The 22,244-nt window shown below is 52.1% G+C and overlaps 1 protein-coding gene across 1 annotated transcript in view; it reads left to right on the forward strand.

Moving 5' to 3' along the window:
• fcsk (fucose kinase) overlaps nt 1-22,244 on the forward strand; it is a 163,830-nt gene that overhangs the window by 122,584 nt on the left and 19,002 nt on the right. Inside the window, exons 14-15 of the mRNA XM_085990959.1 lie at nt 4,282-4,448; nt 9,479-9,706. Of these exons, the coding sequence (XP_085847085.1) occupies nt 4,282-4,448; nt 9,479-9,706 (395 nt within the window). The remainder of the gene's footprint in view (nt 1-4,281; nt 4,449-9,478; nt 9,707-22,244) is intronic.

A 22,244-nucleotide genomic window follows, 5' to 3' on the forward strand; every position in this document is an offset into this window, starting at 1 on the left:
CACTCCGATCCTGGCTTTCCACAACCCCCCTCGATCTCCGGCCCCCTCCGATCCTGGCTTTCCTACAACCCCCCTCGATCTCCGGCCCACTCCGATCCTGGCTTTCCTCAACCCCCCTCGATCTCCGGCCCACTCCGATCCTGGCCTTCCACAACCCCCCTCGATCTCCGGCCCCCTCCGATCCTGGCTTTCCTACAACCCCCCTCGATCTCCGGCCCACTCCGATCCTGGCTTTCCTACAACCCCCCTCGATCTCCGGCCCACTCCGATCCTGGCTTTCCACAACCCCCCTCGATCTCCGGCCCCCTCCGATCCTGGCCTTCCTACAACCCCCCTCGATCTCCGGCCCACTCCGATCCTGGCTTTCCTACAACCCCCCTCGATCTCCGGCCCACTCCGATCCTGGCTTTCCTACAACCCCCCTCGATCTCCGGCCCACTCCGATCCTGGCCTTCCACAACCCCCCTCGATCTCCGGCCCACTCCGATCCTGGCCTTCCTACAACTCCCCTCGATCTCCGGCCCCCTCCGATCCTGGCCTTCCTACAACCCCCCTCGATCTCCGGCCCACTCCGATCCTGGCTTTCCACAACCCCCCTCGATCGCCGGCCTACTCCAATCCTGGCTTTCCTACAACCCCCCTCAATCTCCGGCCCACTCCGATCCTGGCCTTCCACAACCCCCCTCGATCTCCGGCCCCCTCCGATCCTGGCTTTCCACAACCCCCCTCGATCTCCGGCCCACTCCGATCCTGGCTTTCCACAACCCCCCTCAATCTCCGGCCCGCTCCGATCCTGGCCTTCCTACAACCGCCCTTGATCTCCGGGCCACTCCGATCCTGGCCTTCCTACATCCCCCCTCGATCTCCGGCCCACTCCGATCCTGGCTTTCCTACAACCCCCCTCGATCTCCGGCCCACTCCGATCCTGGCTTTCCTACAACCCCCCTCGATCTCCGGCCCACTCCGATCCTGGCCTTCCACAACCCCCCTCGATCTCCGGCCCACTCCGATCCTGGCCTTCCTACAACTCCCCTCGATCTCCGGCCCCCTCCGATCCTGGCCTTCCTACAACCCCCCTCGATCTCCGGCCCACTCCGATCCTGGCTTTCCACAACCCCCCTCGATCTCCGGCCCACTCCGATCCTGGCTTTCCTACAACCCCCCTCAATCTCCGGCCCACTCCGATCCTGGCCTTCCACAACCCCCCTCGATCTCCGGCCCCCTCCGATCCTGGCTTTCCACAACCCCCCTCGATCTCCGGCCCACTCCGATCCTGGCTTTCCACAACCCCCCTCAATCTCCGGCCCACTCCGATCCTGGCCTTCCTACAACCCCCCTCGATCTCCAGCCCACTCCGATCCTGGCTTTCCACAACCCCCCTCGATCTCCGGCCCAGTCCGATCCTGGCCTTCCTACAACCCCCTCGATCTCCGGCCCACTCCGATCCTGGCCTTCCTACAACCCCCTCGATCTCCGGCCCACTCCGATCCTGGCCTTCCACAACCCCCTCGATCTCCGGCCCACTCCGATCCTGGCCTTCCTACAACCCCCCTCGATCTCCGGCCCACTCCGATCCTGGCCTTCCTACAACCCCCCTCGATCTCCGGCCCACTCCGATCCTGGCTTTCCACAACCCCCCTCGATCTCCGGCCCACTCCGATCCTGGCCTTCCAACAACCCCCCTCGATCTCCGGCCCACTCCGATCCTGGCCTTCCTACAACCCCCCTCGATCTCCGGCCCACTCCGATCCTGGCTTTCCACAACCCCCCTCGATCTCCGGCCCACTCCGATCCTGGCCTTCCACAACCCCCCTCGATCTCCGGCCCCCTCCGATCCTGGCTTTCCTACAACCCCCCTCGATCTCCGGCCCACTCCGATCCTGGCTTTCCACAACCCCCCTCGATCTCCGGCCCCCTCCGATCCTGGCTTTCCTACAAACCCCCTCGATCTCCGGCCCACTCCGATCCTGGCTTTCCACAACCCCCCTCGATCTCCGGCCCACTCCGATCCTGGCCTTCCACAACCCCCCTCGATCTCCGGCCCCCTCCGATCCTGGCTTTCCTACAACCCCCCTCGATCTCCGGCCCACTCCGATCCTGGCTTTCCACAACCCCCCTCGATCTCCGGCCCCCTCCGATCCTGGCTTTCCTACAACCCCCCTCGATCTCCGGCCCACTCCGATCCTGGCTTTCCACAACCCCCCTCGATCTCCAGCCCCCTCCGATCCTGGCCTTCCTACAACCCCCCTCGATCTCCAGCCCCCTCCGATCCTGGCCTTCCTACAACCCCCCTCGATCTCCGGCCCACTCCGATCCTGGCTTTCCTACAACCCCCCTCGATCTCCGGCCCACTCCGATCCTGGCCTTCCACAACCCCCCTCGATCTCCGGCCCCCTCCGATCCTGGCCTTCCTACAACCCCCCTCGATCTCCGGCCCCCTCCGATCCTGGCCTTCCTACAACCCCCCTCGATCTCCGGCCCACTCCGATCCTGGCCTTCCACAACCCCCCTCGATCTCCGGCCCACTCCGATCCTGGCTTTCCTACAACCCCCCTCGATCTCCGGCCCACTCCGATCCTGGCCTTCCTACAACCCCCCTCGATCTCCGGCCCCTTCCGATCCTGGCCTTCCTACAACCCCCCTCGACCTCCGGCCCCCTCCGATCCTGGCCTTCCACAACCCCCCTCGATCTCCGGCCCACTCCGATCCTGGCTTTCCACAACCCCCCTCGATCTCCGGCTCCCTCCGATCCTGGCCTTCCACAACCCCCCTCGATCTCCGGCCCACTCCGATCCTGGCCTTCCTACAACTCCCCTCGATCTCCGGCCCCCTCCGATCCTGGCCTTCCACAACCCCCCTCGATCTCCGGCCCACTCCGATCCTGGCTTTCCACAACCCCCCTCGATCCCCGGCCCACTCCGATCCTGGCCTTCCTACAACCCCCCTCGATCTCCGGCCCCCTCTGATCCTGGCCTTCCTACAACCCCCCTCGATCTCCGGCCCCCTCCGATCCTGGCCTTCCTACAACCCCCCTCGATCTCCGGCCCACTCCGATCCTGGCCTTCCACAACCCCCCTCGATCTCCGGCCCACTCCGATCCTGGCCTTCCTACAACCCCCCTCGATCTCCGGCCCACTCCGATCCTGGCCTTCCTACAACCCCCCTCGATCTCCGGCCCACTCCGATCCTGGCCTTCCTACAACCCCCCTCGATCTCCGGCCCACTCCGATCCTGGCCTTCCACAACCCCCCTCGATCTCCGGCCCACTCCGATCCTGGCCTTCCTACAACCCCCCTCGATCTCCGGCCCACTCCGATCCTGGCTTTCCACAACCCCCCTCGATCTCCGGCCCACTCCGATCCTGGCTTTCCACAACCCCCCTCGATCTCCGGCCCCCTCCGATCCTGGCCTTCCTACCCGCCCCGCCCCCCCCCCACCCCCCACCCCCCTTGGCATCCTTGTCTGGATTTATTTTTAAATGAAAATGGAAGAGAGTCTGAGCTCCCTTAAGCAGTTGACCCTACCTGTCAGCAAGCTGGCTTCTTGGAAAGCAGCAGGAGTAATGGTGTTTGGTGGTGTGGTGCCCTACATTCCTCCATATAGGAACATTAAATGCACACAGAATGCAGAGAAGTTCTCCATCTATGTTTGCTTAGTGTTGCTTGTGGTCAAGATATTAAAGATATTCTTTTGGTTTGAAATGTACTTTGAGTCATCCCTCTTGTGGCCAAGTATAATCATGATCATTACCTTGTGAGTGATGTTGAAATGATGTACTGCTGTCCGTATGGCCAGCGAACACAGGACACAATGCCGTGCCTTTTCAGACAGTAAAGATGAAGAAATCAAAACTCCGAGGAAGTTCTTTCTGGACTTTGATCTTCTTTGATCGTCAGCCAAAAAATTCCCACCCCCCTGGTTTCCAGCCTCCGACGATCCCGGCCTTCCTACTGCCTCCCCCACTGATCTCTGATCCCTCCCACCCACCTCTCTGCTACCTGCCCGACACTTCCATCGGACTGTCAGCTACGCTAAGGATATCAGTGGTGTCGTAAAAAAGAAAATGTTATTCTTTTATTAGTTTGCAGCAACAAAACAGAAAAGGGTATTTAATATAAAATTCTGGAGCTACAGCGGGATAGAAATCTGAGGGCCTCACAAACCTTCTGTTTGAAAACCCGTGGACTAAACCACCGTGAAGCAGGTTATGGAGCAGGTTGTCTCATATTGATTTAACTCCCACCAAGCCTTTGACGCAGCTTTCTCTCTTGTGTGCCCCAGACCAGACCTTCTGGTGAGGGCTGCCCGTCACTATGAGGGGGCGGAGCAGATCCTGATCCGACAGGCCGTGATGTCAGCACGTGGGTTCATCTCGATGGGACAGGTGGGCCTTCCTCCCATGAATCACTGGGTGGTGGCCGAGTGTCCCGCCCGTATCGATATCTCAGGTAAGTGCGCTCTTCTCGCTGGTAGAACTTATTGTTTGTGCTCCGTTTGAGCACCTTAAGGTCAGGTTATAATCTAATGTACAGATTGAGAGGGTGCACTAGTATTGTCAGCCATGTCTCAGTTGGCAGCACCTCTGAAGGTCATGGGTCCAAGTCCCTCTCCAGAAACTTGAGCACGTAATCTAGGCTGACTCTCCAGTGCAGGACTGAGGAAGCGCATTTAACATCGTAAAATGTCAAAAGGCACTTCACAAGAGCGTTATCGGACAAAGTTCGACACTGAGCCGCATAAAGAGATATTAGGACAGGTGACCAAAATCTTTAAGAAGGTTTTAAGGAGCAACTTAAAGGAGGATAGAGAGGCAGAGAGGTTTAGAGAAGGAATTCCAGAGCTTAGGGCTTAAACAGCTGAAGGCACGGCCGCCAATGGTGGAGTGATGAAAATCGAGGATACATAAGAGGCCAGCATTGTAGGAGCGCAGAAATCTCGGAGGGTTGTAGGGCTGGAGCAGGTTACAGAGATAAGGAGGGGAGGGGTGAGGCCACGGAGGGATTTGAACACAAGGATGAGAATGATGAACACATACATTATAGACTGTACGTTCTACCTGTTGTGTGGAAAGCCATGTTCTACCTAAACTTCCACAAGGCACTTTGGTAAAAAAAAATGATAGTCTGAATGGAAGTAGGCTGGGTGCTGTGAAAGAGCAGAGGGATTTAGGGGAAGAGGATCACAGGACGTTAAAGGCAGCATCTCAGGTTGATCAGGCTATAAAAAAGTGAATGGATTTGTAGGTCTTATCTCATGAGGTATCTATATATATAAAACAGTCCGTCTTTCCATCTGTCTTTCCGTCTTTCCATCTTTCCGTCTGTCCAGCTATACAATCAAAAGTTATAGCACGTACCTACACATATGTTATATCAAAAGAAAGTTGATCATTAGGGGACTCTCATAGGCGTATTTACTTTTTGGTCAGACAAAATTGTTCCGACAGTATACAAAAAAGGTTCAAAAAACGGCAACATTCCGCTCATTAGCGTTGAGTGACGTATTGGTTGACCAATCGTACAGGGGATTAACCTGATGGTTGACCAATCGGTGCGTCATGGGGGGCGTTTCATTGCGTGTGTGGGCGGGCCTAATCCTTCTGAGCTGAGGTGAGTGGCCGCCATCTTGATTCCTAACTCTTCATTTATTTTTCCCACTTTCTGCGTGTTTATTTTCAAATCTAGATTTCCAGCAAAAAAAAAGTTGCTTTTAAAACACAATTAAATTGTTTTTAAAAAAGTTAATTAATTTGTAAATCTTTTCTCTAACCTCATTAATTTTCCTACCTTTCACCCTTTTCCAGGGTTACCCCGGCTGCAGGCCTCAAAGCTCGGCCTCTCCTCCCCAGCCACGCCCAAGCTAGGCACCTCCCGTCCCGCTCAACAAGCGGCCTGCGATCGCCGCCATCTTTGTAAAGGCTGGCGGGGCGGGCCTGAGCCGAGTGTAGCCACCGCTGCCATCTTTGTAAAGGCTGGCGGGGGCGGTACGGAGCTCCGCGGAGCCATCACCGGCGCTGGGCTCGGGTGCTTTGTGGCCTGCGGCCGAACGGCGGCTGCGGAGCTCGGGCTGCCCGGGGTGCTGGGCTCGGCTGGGCCATGTCAGTGCGGGTGTTCACCTCGGCCAACGGCATCAGGGTGACGGCTGAGGCCGCCAAAAGCGTCCAAGGGAATGCGTTCATCCAGGTGCCGAGGGCCGGGACCCGGGGCGGAAAGAGGGATTGGAGCGGGGGATGAGGGGGAGGGGAGGGGGAGGGAGGGGGGGAGGAGGGGGAAGGGGGAGGAGGGAGGAGGGGAGAGAGGGGGGAGGGGGAAGAGTGGAGGGAGAGGGAGGGGGGAGAGGGAGGAGGAGGTGGGGGAGGGGAGAGGAGGGGGAGTGGAGAGGGGGGAGGGGAGAGGGAGGAGGGGGAGGGGCGAAGAGGGAGGGGGAGGAGGGGGGGAAGAGGGAGAGGGGGAGGGGGGAAGAGGGAGGAGGGGGAGGGAGTCGGGGTTTCATCAATTAGGGGCATTTCCTAATTAAGAAAAAGTCACAGAAACGGATACAGATTTATTGGCATCATTCGAACAACCAGCAAAGATTCCGCATCAAATAAAAGCCTTAAGAAAGTGGCTCCTGATTCCTCCGGTCAGAGGGTAGCTGGCTTCATTGTCCTATAACACAGTCATCGCAATATAACCGATGGTCACCACGGCTGGGCTCTAAGTCCAAGCCCTTCCCCGCGGTCTCAACCTTCCCGCCGACCTCACAAAATGGCGGCCGCCCTTCTTCACCCGCCGGGCTCTGAGTCCAGCCCCTTCCCTCACTCTCACCTTCCCTCTCTCTCTCTTTCTCTCTCTCCTGCCCTCTCTCTCTCCTTCCGCCCCCTCTCTCTCTCTCTCTCCTTCCCCCCCAGTCTCTCTCTCTTCTCCCCCCAGTCTCTCTCTTCCCCCCAGTCTCTCTCTCTCTCTCTTCTAACAACAACATGCCCTCAAAAAACCCTCGGCACAGCCGGGCACTCCAGCTAGTCTATATATATAAAAGAGTTTGTCTCTCTGACTGTCTCTCTGTCTGTCTGTCTGTTTGTCTTTCCGTCTGTCCAGCTATACAATCAAAAGTTATCGAGTGTACCTACGCATATGTTATATCAAAAGAAAGCTTATCATTAGGGGACTCTCATAGGCGTATTTACTTTTTGGTCAGACAAAAATTGTTCCGACAGTATACAAAAAAGGTTCAAAAAACAGCAACATTCCGCTCATTAGCGTTGAGTGACGTGATGGTTGACCAATCGTACAGGGGATTAACCTGATGGTTGACCAATCGGTGCGTCACGGGGGGCGTTTCATTGCGTGTGTGGGCGGGCCTAATTCTTCTGAGCTGAGGTGAGTGGCCGCCACCTTGATTCCTAACTATTCATTTATTTTTCCCACTTTCTGCGTGTTTATTTTCAAATCTAGATTTCCAGCAAAAAAAAAGTTGCTTTTAAAACACAATTTATTTGTTTTTTTAAAAAGTTAATTAATTTGTAAATCTTTTCTCTAACCTCATTAATTTTCCTACCTTTCACCCTTTTCCAGGGTTACCCCCGGCTGCAGGCCTCGAAGCTTCGGCCTCTCCTCCCCAGCCACGCCCAAGCAAGGCACCTCCCGTCCCGCTCAACAAGCTACCCGCGATCGCCGCCATCTTTGTAAAGGCTGGCGGGGCGGGCCTGAGCCGAGCGTAGCCACCGTCGCCATCTTTGTAAAGGCTGGCGGAGCGGTGCGGAGCCATCGCCGGCGCTGGGTTCAGGTGCTTTGTGGCCTGCGGCCGAATGGCGGCTGCGGAGCTCGGGCTGCCTGGGGCGCTGGGCTCGGCTGGGCCATGTCACTGCGGGTGTTCGCCTCGGCCAACGGCATCAGGGTGATGGCCGAGGCCGGCAAAAGCGTCCAAGGGAACGCGTTCATCCAGGTGCCGAGGCCCGGGCCCCAGGGCGGAAAGAGGGACTGGAGCAGGGGATGAGGGCTCGGGGAGGGGGAGGTGGGGAGGAGAGGGAAGGGGGAGGAGGGAGGAGGGGGAGAGGGGGGAGGAGGAGGGGGGAGGAGGGAGAGGGAGGAGGAGGAGGGGGAGGGGGGAAGAGGGAGGAAGGGGAGGGAGTCGGGGTTTCATCAATTAGGGGCATTTCCTAATTAAGAAAAAGTCACAGAAACGGATACAGATTTATTGGCATCATTCGAACAACCAGCAAAGATTCAGCATCAAATAAAAGCCTTAAGAAAGTGGCTCCTGATTCCTCCGCTCAGAGGGTAGCTGGCTTCATTGTCCTATAACACAGTCATCGCAATATAACCCACGGTCACCGCGGCTGGGCTCTAAGTCCAAGCTCTTCCCCATGGTCTCAACCTTCCCGCTGAGCTCACAAAATGGCGGCCGCCCTTCTTCACCCGCCGGGCTCTGAGCCCAGCCCCTTCCCTCACTCTCACCTTCCCTCTCTCTCTCTCTCTCTCTCCTTCCCCCCCAGTCTCTCTCTCTTCTCCCCCCAGTCTCTCTCTTCCTCCCAGTCTCTCTCTTCTCCCCCCAGTCTCTCTTCCAACAACAACATGCCCTCAAAAAACCCTCGGCACCGCCGGGCACTCCAGCTAGTTGAATATAAAAGAGGTATCGATCAGCTTATATAAAAACCTTCAATACGCCTCAGTTACAATACTCTGCCCAGTGTTGGGCTTCACACTACAGGAAGGAGACTGAAGCATTTGAGATGCCTCACTAGGATTCGGCCTGGTATGAAGAAACACTAATAAAAAGAAAAACTTTTTTGTTATAACACCGATTACAGGACAGTATAATAAAGTGTTGAACATTATGAATGGATGTGACAGGGTAGATAGAAGCAAACTGTTTCTAATAGTTGAGTTGTTTATTTTGTCTTATAACACGCCTGTGAGTGCCTTGGGACGTTTTACTACGTTGGCTAGGTGGATGAAGCGAAAGGGGATGAAGGGATGTGGGAACAGGCCGAGTGAATGTGATTAGGACTGTTTGCTCGTGTGGAGGGTACACACTGACATGGACTTGATGGGCCGAATGGCCTGTTTCTGTGTTGTAACTTCTGTCAGTTTCTATGTATTTGACAAAGTTCCCCCAGCGTAAGTTAAGATGCTACATTTCACAAGATGCAGCTTTCCTGCTCAGCTGGTCAATGATGGTTTTCCAACACCTTAATACAAACAGGGGGAAGTGCAGAAAGAACATTACTTTAAAGGGTTAAATCCACTCCCTGCGGGAAGCCGCACAAGTAGGGAGCACGGGTTGGAGAGTCGAGGCGACAGTGTTGTAGCTCTATCTCTGAGCCTGCGTGAGTAACTTCCTGCTGGGAGTGTGGATTTCCTGCCTAAATCTGGCTTTGTCATAGTCTGATCTGGGAGTGTTTGCTGCTGGAATTATTTCTAAAGCTTTTTGTCATTTTTATTCCTTGCCCTCTCCCAACTCGGTGCCCAAGCCTAAGTTATGTAACTCCCTCCCACAGGTGGCTGGAGCGACACGCCTCCAATAACATATGAGCACGGGGGAGCAGTGCTGGATATCGCCGTTCTCGTGGACAAGCGAAAACCGATTGGCGCGAAAGTGCGTCGCATCGCAGAGCCTAAGTTGCACTTAGTCCTGAACAGTGGAGACAGAGAGCAGGGAATGGCCATGGAGATAGTGTGTCAGAGTCTGGAGGAGCTGCGGGATTACTGTCAGCCACATGCACCAGGTACGTTTGATGGAGAGGGTGCTAGATGCATTGCCTATTGTGGTACTGACCACAGAGAGCTGGGCGGCTCTACACTGAGTTGGCTTAATCGCAGTCAAGGTGGTAGAAGCACACCATAAATTGGCCTCCGATTAAGGAGAGGAAGTATTATGGGAATTGCTCGATGAAAAAAGTCCAACAATAATGGAGATGTTGACCAATCACAGCAATCAGTCTACAACAGAGCCAGACACGAGGCTTGTCGAAATCTCGATTCCGAGTAAGACTCTAAAACACAAGCAGTACCGTCAGATTGTTAGTTTAATTTTTACTTGCACAAGGAGAGAGCTGCCTGGACAAAAGCTAGGCCAACATCTCTAAAGGACATCAGCGAATGCGGCATATTTATACACTCAAACAAGCAAGTGTTCCATAGATCACGTGTAATGGTATTGTATCATTTTAAACACATTAAGAGTTTACACAACGACAATCAAAAGGTCAGCAGGACAGAAATATCTCCAGACAAGGTTAGTTAATCATATATTCTGTCAGGAGGTTCTGTCTGAATCTTGTTACCAAGATTTACTTACTCATGTCTGATCATCTTGTTACCAAGATGATTAGCTTACTCAATAGTTTTGCTTCTTTGTCTAGCGACAATCATTAATAGTTTATCTATTCTATAGCCTTATGCCTCCCTTGTGCTAGTGAGTCAATTATAGCTGTTATCACATCCTCAATGTGGGTGGGTATTATGAAAGATCTCTTGGTCCTGGACACGTTGTGGCACATTTACTTTTTCTTGCTTTAGCTACAACCTAAGCAAGTTTGTTCTTTTACTTGGCCATTTTATTCTACCCAGCATGCTAAGTATAATGTCAATTTCCACAGGCTGTAGGAACGGAGGTTCCTATCGAAAAGACTGAGTTCGACTCAGGCAATCAAAACAATGAACTTTAATGGAACAAAACAGGTTTTAACTAGAAACTGCTGGAATACATCGAATACAGGTCTGCTCTCTTTGGAGGCTCCACGAGGACTGATCCTCTGGTCTGAAAGCTGACGTCATGACGTCATCACGTTCTTCCCGCCATTGGGGAATCACGTGACTAACGGCATGACGTCATCACGTTGAAACCGCGCTGTAAAGGTAACTAGACATTGTACAGTCAAACAGTGTAATTAAAGGTACAGACATAGACAGTAACTACATTGCTGTTAAAGGAATTATGTACAACCACTCTGAGTCCTTTGGTGGCTCCGCCACAAGGTGAGGGAAACCCCAGGGGTGGAGAGCTTTGGGAACCAGAGGTCCAAAGTCATCTGTCACTCCCGAGCTTGCTACACTCACCACACGTCACCTCTCAAATTACTCACATACTGTCTCCCAAAATGTTATTTTCTAAAAGAAATCTATCTAATTTGCATTTGAATGAATCAATACTAACTGCTTCCAGCATCTCCCCAGGGAGCCTGTTCCATAGTATGATAGCAAAATACTGCAGATGTTGGAAATCCGAAATAACAACAGAAAATGCTGGAAAAACTCAGCAGGTCAGGCAACATCCGTGGAGAGAAATTTGAGTTGACGTTTCGGGTCGAACCCTTCTTCAAAACTGGAAAGAAAAGAAATTAGATCGAAGGCAGGGCTGCGATCGGACTAAAGAAGTGAAAGAAACAAAAGAGCTAGACGAGATGGTAATAGGCTGAGATTAGGTGTGAAGTGTACTGGCAGGGCAAGAGATAGCAGCCAGGCGTGTGAGAGAAACAAAAGGAAAGGGGGGGAAAGGAGTGGAAAAATTACAACAACAAAAAATGTGTAATAGGGGCCGAGGTTATGATCTGAAATTGTTGAACTCGATATTGAGTCCGGAAGGCTGCAGAGTGCCTAATCGGAAGGTGAGGTGCTGTTCCTCGAGTTTACGTTGAGCTTCCATGGAACAATACAAGAGGCCAAGGACGGTGAGGTCCGAGTGGGAATGGAGCGGTGAATTAAAATGACAGCGACCGGAAGCTCGGGGTCACCCTTACGGACTGAACAGAGGTGTTCCGCAAAGCGGTCACCCAATCTGCGTTTGGTCTCCCCAATGTAGAGGAGACCGCATCGTGAGCAGCGAATACAGTATACTAGATTGCGAGAAGTACAAGTAAATCGCTGTTTCACCTGGAAAGGGTGTTTGGGGCCCTGGACAGTGGGAAGGGGGGAGGTATAGGGGCAGGTGTTACATCTCCTCCGCTTGCACGGGAAGGTGCCAGGCGAAGGGGAAGGGCTGTTTGGGGTGATAGAGGAGTGGACTAGGGTGTCTCAGAGGGAGCGGTCCCTACGGAATGCTGAAAGGGGAGGGGAGGGGAAGATACGTTTGGTGGTGGGATCACTTTGGAGGTAGCGGAAATGCCGGAGGATGATCCGTTGAATGTGGAGGCTGGTGGGGTGAAAGGTGAGGACAAGGGGAACCCTATCGTGGTTCCGGGAGGGAGGGGCAGGGGTGAGGGCAGAAGTGCGGGAGATGGAACTGACACGGTCGAGGGCAGTGTCAACCACAGTAGAGGGGTGTTGTAGGAAAAATGATTCCTCGGAAACTAGACTTTGAGTAAGAGAGACAACTTTATTAAATGACAGAGCTCTGGGAGAAGCGTCTGCAACCACGCGGTCTGCGAGAGCACCTTCTCTTTGATTGTAGTACGTGCCGAGCTTATATACAATTCCAAGAAGTTGGTTTTAGATCATTTACATTCATCCAATCAATTCGTTTATTAGCGCATATCGTTAATTTCCTCCAGTCAGGAGTTTACACACTCGTGTTGCCAATTCTGCCTCTTCAGTGATTGCAAAAGGTCTTCGTTCCGTTTTGTTCCGTCCGCGTCACCGGCGGAATGTGATTAGTTCGATAATAGGATACCAGTGAACCTTGTTAGTCCTCAGTGATTCAATTAGTCCCAGTCAGGGCACGAGATGAACTTTGTTCCAGCCATGCGTAAGCGTGGCATGTCTCATTGTGCAGTGATTCAATTAGTGCCAGTCAGCGAATTTGTTGTTTGTGTCTTTTCCAGCAAAATCTTGTCCAGCAAAATTTTATTCTAACAGTCCCTCCTCTTGGTCCTGGAGCACGATTCATTTGCTCCCAGATGACCATCCTCGGTCCCCCTTTCGTCGGTGCTTACAGCCACTGGCTTATGTCCGGGGGTTCGGTTGCTCCTTCGACAGTGTCGTATTGGTGTTCTTCGTCCCTTGGTAGCAGGTTGGTGTGTTCCTCCTCGATAGAGGCGATCGGCATCACGGTTTTCATAGCAGTTTGGCAACACAACTTTATAAGGCTCAGCGCACAACACATCAACATACAAATTACAACTATTATTATTATCCCTTGCATCATCCACGCTCCCCACCTGGTCTTCCCTAGCAACCAATCAAGCCATCCCCCTGTGCTTGTGGGTTGATGAAGCTTCTTTATTTCTTCTTGGATATGGTTTGCTAGGTTCGTGATATTCTCGGAGCTATCTGGGACATATGTACAGCAGTCTGTCCCGATCAGGGCACAGGTGCCTCCTTGCGCCGTCAACAGGTAATCTAGGGCTATCCTATTCTGTAAGGCGGTGGTCCGGATCGCCACCATTTCGGCACTCATTTCTCTCAGGGACTCAGCCGTATCGTTGGCTATTTGTTCGAGCACTGCTGCCATGTTTATGGATTCCCTTGCTATTTTTCCTGTTCCGTACCAGGGGAATGCTATAGCCCAGAATCTTTCGGTTTCCGTAATAGCTCTCTTAACACGCTTGGCTGGTTGCCATAACGACTGGTACCCGTAGTGGTGGGTTAGGGAGGATAAATGATGGATGTATGGTACTACGTATCCTATATAGCATGACCCAGTCCAGGTTCGTGGAAGCCATGGATACGCCTTATATCCGCAAATGAAATAGGTATTATTATAGGCCTCAAATTTGTTCCAAAGTTGGTACATGACCCCAGGTATTCCCCTCCAGGGTAGATTGCTAGTCCGGTTTAGCACTTCGGATAAATTAAACGTTCCCACGTAGGGCCATTCTAGGGCACCTGGTGGTTTAGTACTGGTTTTGGTTAAAGTGTAATTATACTTGCACTTACTCCACCCAACCACTAACCCTGTCTCGTCATAGTTTACCAAGCAGACTTCCCCCTCTGCATTGTTTAGTTTTCCCCCTGTGCTGACTAATAGCTCTTCTGGATACCTTCGATTATCGTACTGGGGATGAAACCATCCTTTAAAGTTCGTGGGGTTATACCCTGCCTGATTCAAGCTATTTTGGGTTTGTATGGTATCCTCCTTATTCCAGGTGGTATTAGAGTATAATAACCACCATCTCTACCTTAAAGGGGACAGGCCTTAATGGGATTCCTCCCCCCGTATGGGTGGGCACATGGCGCACACCCAGCAGGAGCTTTGGCCCATTTTTTTCGCATAGACATATGACATATACAGAAAGGTATTTACATGCAATCCTCTCTCTTTACGTAAATGGGGTACCGCGCTTCCCGTGACAATGTAAAATAACGCCATTACCCATAATACTCTAAACATGATTAATATATCACTACAGTCCAGTCTTTACAGGAATTTTATGACAAAGGGTATGCAGATCACCTGTAAAACAGATTCAGAAAGTAGCCAGTCAATCGTCTTTATATACTTTCAATTGTGTCCAATGCTTCCATACTCCTTTACCCCTTATGTCTAGACAGGCACAGGTATCCCCACTGATTATGATTTCATATGGCCCACTCCATTTTGGGGCGAACCCTGGTTTGCTGGGCAGAGTTTTCACCATGACTTTACTACCCGCTGAGGGAACATAAGCCGTCATTGTGAGCTCTTGTGCCCGATCCTTGTCCTCCTGATTATCACGGACATTCTTTCACATCTCCTTTAATTGAGTGCTAAGTTCCAGAACGTATTGTTTTAGTCTATCTTTTAAAGGGCCTACATCGGCCCCACCTGTTATGATGCCTTCTGGCAATTGCATCGCCCTTCCTGTCATCAATTCATAAGGGGTCAAGCCTGTCGTTCGGTTTTCAGTGGCTCGCAGCTTCATTAGGATAATGGGCAATACTTCAGTCCAGGTTTTCCCTGACGTCTGCATTGCCTTTGCCAATGCATTTTTAAGGGTTCGGTTCATTCGTTCCACCATGCCCAAACTTTGAGGGTGGTATGGGATGTGGAATTTTTGTTTGATTCCCATTAATTGGCATACCGTTTTTATGACACTCCCGGTAAAGTGGGTACCTTGATCAGAGTCCATTTGAATTGGTATTCCCCACCTGGGGATTATTTCTTCAGCTAAGACTCTGGCAACCGTCAAAGCGGTGCAATTTCGCGTGGGGAAAGCCTCTACCCAGCGGGTGAATTGGTCTATGACCACGAAGCAGTAGGTTTTGCCGTGTGACGGTGGAAGGGGACCTGTGAAGTCTATTTGTATGTGCTCCCAGGGCCCTCGCGGCCTTGGTTGATGTCCCATTTTGACCTTTATGGGTCGCCCGGGGTTATACTGCGCACAGGTGATACATCGATGGCAGTATCTCGCGACATCTCTTCCCATCCCCTTCCACCACCATTCTTTGCTGAGGCTTCCCATCATCGCTTCTCTCCCTGAGTGTACAAGCCCATGGTGGAGTTCTAATAGTGTATTTTGAATGCACTTGGGGGCCATTACCCTGTTATCCTTTCGCCAGACATTATCGCTTCCCCGCTTTGCGCCTTGTTCTTCCCACGTACCTTTTCGACGTCGGGGGTGTCCACATGGAGTTTGTCAATACTTATCTCGTCCTCGGAGCTGCTCACAGCGGCTATTGGTACTTCTTCGATCCTTTCTTGCTCTAGCGCCCTTTGTGCTGCTTGGTCCGCAGCCTGGTTCCCCTGGTGATTTAACCAGTCCGGGCTAGTCCGGTCCGGTTCCCTCTGATGTGCCTTAATCTTAATTACTGCTACCTGTTGGGGTTTGTCGCTAGCTTCTAGGAGGGCTTCTATCCTCAGCTGGTGTTTTATGGGATTGCCTCCCGTAGTAATGAATCCCCTCCTACCCCATGCAGTCATATAATCGTGGACCACCCCAAAGGCATACCTACTATCTGTGTAAATGTTCACGATTTTATTCTCTGACAACTCTAGTGCCCTGGTGAGAGCCACTAGCTCTGCCACTTGGGCCGATAGGCCTCCATCAATCCGTCCTGACTCTACGGTTTTTAATTCGCCATTAACCACCGCCCACACCGTTCGGGGCAGCCCATCTATATACTTGCGTGAACCATCTACGTACAACGTCTCTTCCGCTGTCGCTAAAGGGGTGTCTTTTATCCTATCTTCTTCCAGGTTCATATCTACGTCCCCACAGTTGTGGGGCTCCCCAATTCCCAGTATTCCTTCTGCCGGGTTCTCCCCCGTGTCTCTAACAATGGTTACTGCTTTACTCGGAGGGAGGAAGACGGCCTCCCACTTGGCACGTCTCATGTTCGAGACGGATCTTAATTTCCCGGTATTCAGCATCTCTACCAGAGTGTGTTTAGTGTGCAATATAATGTTTCCTGTCATTACTATCGGCTCATTAACCTTTACTGCCCAAGCCGCACAATCCAATGCAGCTATGCACCAGGAGAGCCCTGTGACTACCGGTCCCTCCGCTGTGGAATAGTAGGCGACGGGCCTTCTTTTATCCCCATGATCCTGTGTAACTACTGCTGTGTAAAACCCTTCTTCATTGTTGCAATGTATGTGGATGTCCTTACTCATATCTGGCAGTCCTAGCCCTGGGGCTGATACTAGCTCAGACTTTAGTTGAGTATAAGCTTCCTCTTGTTCCAGTCCCCAATCTATCGGTTCCAACGCGGGTTTACCCCCTTTCACTAATCTTTGTATAGGTTCTGCTAATTTAGCGAACCCCGGGATAAAATTTCTACTGTAATTAAAGAGCCCCAGTACCTTCCTAACTCCGCGTACTGTTACGGGTCTCGGCATGCCCTGGACAGCGTGTTTCCTGTCCTGTGGCATTTCTTTAAGTCCTTGGGAGATTAGATGTCCCAGGTATAGGACCTGAGTTTTTCCTATCTGTGCTTTTTTAGGGCTTACCTTGAGGCCAGCCGTCTCTAGGGCCCTTAGTACTAAATATAGGGTTGCCAGATGGTCTGCCTTCGTTTCCGAGGCTATTAGTATGTCGTCGACGTACTGCAAAATAGTGCTTCCTTTAGGTACTTCTATCTGTTTTAGGATATCACTCATGACGCGGTGAAAAATAGCTGGGCTATTATGGAATCCCTGTGGCAATCGGGTCCACGTATATTGTTTATCCCCTACTGTGAATGCAAATTTCTCTTGTGATTCCGGATCTAATGGGAGTGCCCAGAATCCGTTAGCTATGTCTAAAACGGTGAATATCTTCTGTTCAGGGGATAACCCATTCAAAATTGTTGAGGGACTGGCAATGATGGGGTGTAATTTAGGAGTGACCTTGTTGAGGGCCGTGTAGTCTATAGTCAACCTATAGCTCCCATCAGGTTTCTCTACTGGCCATGTGGGGGAATTAGTAGTGCTTGTGGTTTCCCTCAGGATACCCCTTTCTACTAGCCCCTTCACTATGTCCACGACTGCCTTCCTAGCCTCCGCCTTTATTGGGTACTGGCGGTATGGCTTGTGTCCTGGTCCGGGAATCTTAATAGGGTCGATACTAGCTTTTCCTGTATCTAACTTTGTTTCAGCCCATACCCTAATCATGGAATCACAAATGGCTCCGTATCCTCCCGTATCTTCGTGCCAATCCCTGGTAGTTACGGTGGCCACCCCAAGGGTGCCAGTGTTATTTGCCAGTTGTCTAATCTTTTCCTTACGACCATCCGCCTTTGGCCATGTTAACTTTCTTTTGCCACAATCAATTATTGCTTTGTACTCCCTCATTATATCATTACCTAATATTGTACCTTCATTATTTTTACACACATAGAATTTCATGGGGAGGTATATATTATCGATTTCCACCAGCTGCGTGGTGCTCAAGTGAGCTGGCACTTTAGTGCCATTGAGTCCTCGTAGGAGTATTGACTTACTAGTCATGGGGAGGGGGAGGTTAGTGACGGAAACTGATGCGCCTGTGTCCACCAGCATTTCACATTGTCGGCCCCCTACTAGTGCAGACACATAAATTCTCCCCTCCCTTTTACCTTTTATGGGGGCCACAGGACGTCAACTACTACGCTTATATTCCTGCCTTCTTGGTTTTATCCTTTGTCTGTTTAGTCAACCAGCTTCTCTGGAGTTCTAAAGTCTGTGACACATCCCAACCGTCTTTCTGCATCTTCTTAATTAACGACTGTCGGTTTGTCATATAAGAATATGTGAGGGAGCCCGAAGGTCCCCTCTTAACTTCCTCACCTGACATCGCCGCTGCTTCACCGATCGTTCTTTCGTGTCTGGAGATCTGTTCCTTAGAGAGCCCCCCTATTCTTTCCTTCCGAGAATACCCGAGCTTCTTGTCGCACTCTATGCCAGCGTTCTCAGAGGTCCGGGTTTGTCTTTCTCTCAAAACTGCCCGGAGGTGTAACGCTTGCTTGTTGGACGGGGTTTCTACCCCTCCCCGGTGTCTGTTTACCTGATCAGGGTCCTACAACACCGACACTAATAATCTCCTAGTTCACTTAGCAACATGATATAATGCAGAAAAATGTTAACCATACTTGACTAGTATCACGACTTTAGAACACCTTGGAGTCTCGAGTCTCGGCACCTACTTCATGGTCCTGGCCTTCGCGTGGGGCATTTGCCCTCTTAACAACCGACCTGAGGCTAGGTGTCTGAGACAAGTGTCCTCCTGGTCCGAGGTTTTTCTTAGTTACTATTACACAAATACAAATACACAAATACAAATACACAAATACAAATCAAGTAGTGTCTCTTACCCACTCAGTCTGTGTACCAGATTCGTTTTGGTGCCGCTTCACCGTTCAGTCGCCTTGTCGAGTGTCTCTGATTTATGGGTGGTCAAAAATCTGACTACTCACCCTGGTCACTGACTCGAGCGACTGTTCAGCTCCGGGGCACCCTGCTCGCAGCGCCAATTTGTTGTAGGAAAAATGATTCCTCGGAAACTAGACTTTGAGTAAGAGAGACAACTTTATTAAATGACAGAGCTCTGGGAGAAGCGTCTGCAACCACGCGGTCTGCGAGAGCACCTTCTCTTTGATTGTAGTACGTGCCAAGCTTATATACAATTCCAAGAAGTTGGTTTTAGATCATTTACATTCATCCAATCAATTCGTTTATTAGCGCATATCGTTAATTTCCTCCAGTCAGGAGTTTACACACTCGTGTTGCCAATTCTGCCTCTTCAGTGATTGCAAAAGGTCTTCGTTCCGTCTTGTTCCGTCCGCGTCACCGGCGGAATGTGATTAGTTCGATAATAGGATACCAGTGAACCTTGTTAGTCCTCAGTGATTCAATTAGTCCCAGTCAGGACACGAGATGAACTTTGTTCCAGCCATGCGTAAGCGTGGCATGTCTCATTGTGCAGTGATTCAATTAGTCCCAGTCAGCGAATTTGTTGTTTGTGTCTTTTCCAGCAAAATCTTGTCCAGCAAAATTTTATTCTAACAGGGGAATCCTCAGTTGCGGAAAAAGGAAGACATGTCTGAAGCACTAGTGTGGAAGGTGGCATCGTCGGAGCAGATACGGCGGAGACGGAGAAACTGGGAGAATGGAATAGAGTCCTTACAGGAAGCGGGGTGGGAGGAAGTGTAGTCCAGGTAGCTGTGGGAGTCAGTGGGCTTGTAGTGAATATTGGTCGATAACCTATCCCCAGAGATGGAGACGGAGAAGTCGAGGAAGGGAAGGGAAGAGTCAGAGATGGACCATGTGAAGGCGAGGGAAGGGTGGAAATTGGAGGCAAAGTGAATGAAATTGTCAAGTTCGGGGCGAGAGCAGGAAACGGCACCGATACAGTCATCAATGTATCGGAAAAAGAGGTGAGGGAGGGGACCCGAGTAGGACTGGAACAGATTGTTCCACATAGCCCACGAAAAGGCAGGCATAGCTAGGACCCATGCGGGTACCCATGGCAACACCTTTGATTTGGAGGAAATGAGTGGAGTTAAAGGAGAAGTTGTTCAATGTGAGAACAAGTTCAGCCAGGCGGAGGAGGGTGGTGGTGGATGGGGACTGGTCGGGCCTCTGTTCAAGGAAGAAGCGGAGCGCCCTCAGGCCATCCTGGTGGGGGATGGAGGTGTAGAGGGATTGTACGTCCATGGTGAAAAGGAAGCGGTTGGGGCCAGGAAACTGGAAACTGTTAAAGTGGCGGAGGGTGTCGGAAGAGTCGCGGATGTAGGTGGGAAGAGACTGGACAAGGGAAGAAAAGATAGAGTCAAGATAGGAAGAGATAAGTTCCGTGGGGCAAGAACAAGCTGAAACGATGGGTCTACCAGGGCAGTCCTGTTTGTGGATCTTGGGAAGGAGGTAGAAGCGGGCTGTGCGGGGTTGGGGAACTATGGGGTTGGCGGCAGCGGGGGGAAGATCTCCAGAGGAGATGAGGTCAGTTCCATAGATTGACCACTCGCTCACTGAAATATTGTTTCTGTAGATTAGATTTGAATTTCCCCCCGCCCTTTCAAGCACAGGCCGTGTACACTGGTTCTCCTGTTCTAGACAAGGTGAAACAGCTTGTCATGGTCGACATTATCTAGTCCCTTTAGAATCTAATTGGGAATCATTTAGAGTTCCTGTTCCTGATCTCTGATTCCAGTAATGTGTATCGGGTGAGGACAGGGTCAGGCTCGGCTGGGATCTCTGATTCCAGTAGTGTGTATCGGGTGAGGACAGGGTCAGGCTCGGCTGGGATGCCTCCCATAGTCACTTAGCCCACAAACACTCAGGCCTAGAAATTCAGTATAGCCACTTTTGGGGCGCTAAAGTCGGGCGGCCGCTAAAGTTTGCGCCCGGCGCCAAGTCGCGCCCCCTTCGCCGATATTCAGTTGCATCACCCCAAGAGGTTGCTGCTGCGCTAAAACAGGCGATGCACGACTATCTTTAGGCGCTAAGCCGGCGGTGCTGAGCGATAGCCCCGAGGCCGGGCGCAGCGCCGGTGCGGCGAGTTCTTGATTGGCGGCAGACACTCTGGCGCCGGTCAGCTCTTAAAGGGGGAGGGTCGATTTGTTTGCCTGCCACGCCCTGCACACTGCAGCCCTCAACCTAGGCCTGACCACTTCAGCTTCACCTGCACAACGCCCAGGGCTATGGAGAAGGCCAGGGAGAGAGCGCAGCGCTTCAGCGACGGTGACCTGAGGCTGCTGGTTGGCGGAGTGGAGCGCAGGCGCCATGTTCTGTTTCCAGAAGGTGGCAAGAGGCCGCTGCCCAGCGCCTACCGGAAAGCCTGGAGGGAGGTCTCCAACAGGGTGTCTTCCAACAGCGTGGTTGCCAGGACTCCTGTGCACAGAAGTCACAGAAGTCACAGAAATCCCACAGTGCAGATAGAGGCCATTTCGGCCCATCGAGCCTGCACTGACACATATCCCACCCGATCCCTGTAACCCCTACACCAACACATATCCCACCCTATCCCCATAACCCCACGTATTTAATCCCCCTAACACTAAGGGTCAATTTATCATAGCCAATCAACCTAACCCGCACATCTTTGGACTGCCAGAAGAAGTTCAACGACCTCACTCGGGTTGTCAGGGTGAGTACCCTTTCCAGTGTCCTCCTCATCCTTGCATGTGCACCTCACTTTATGGGCAAAGGGACTTGAAAGCCCTAATGGCCAGCCCTCATCCAGCAGCTATGGGACTGGCATGAAAATCACTTGCACATTCAGCACTTTACACACTGTACAAGCTCTTCGACCATGGGAGGCATTGCAGACAAGATCAGGGCTACACACTGTACAAGCTATTCGACCATGGGAGGCAGTGCAGACAAGATCAGGGCTACACACTGTACTTAGAGGCCGTCCTTTCTCTTGCAGGCCAAGGTAGCGCACAACCGGCGCAACCGAACTGAGACCGGGGGAGGCCGTCTTGACCTCAAAGAGCTCTCCGACCTCGACCAGCGTGTGGAGCGCATTATGGCAGGCCGGCTGATTGGCCCCGTCGCCAGTGGAGATGCCGACCCTGTTCTGGGCACCAATGGTAAGGGCATCACCTTTTGGACCTCTCTCGTTCCACTTGCGCATGAGATCACCATCCTTTGTCACTGTCCGACCAATGCGGTGAATGGCAGCACTCATGCCTCCCTCGCTGCCGCCCTGTCCTCACTCTAAAGCTACTCTTGTGCCTTCCTGCTTTCAGATGGTGAATCGCCAGGTGAGGAGGCGGGCCCTCAAGCTGCCACAGTCAGCCCTTCGGAAGACGAGGAGGAGGAAGAGGAAGCCGGCCCATCAGTGCCACCCTCAGCCGCGCCAGCCCATGGCGATGTAGGGGACACGTCTTCCCTGGAGGGGAGCCAGGGGGAAGGGTCGGAGGAGAGTGAAGCTCCGGGGCCCAGTGGCCTGCAGCAACGCGGGAGGGGTGGGGAAGCTCGGCGGACTTCTCCCCAGAGGGTGAGTGCGG

The sequence above is a fragment of the Somniosus microcephalus genome, chromosome 6 (assembly GCF_052327205.1).
Source record: "Somniosus microcephalus isolate GS21.2 chromosome 6, FLI_Smic_1.0, whole genome shotgun sequence".
NCBI lineage: Eukaryota > Metazoa > Chordata > Chondrichthyes > Squaliformes > Somniosidae > Somniosus > Somniosus microcephalus.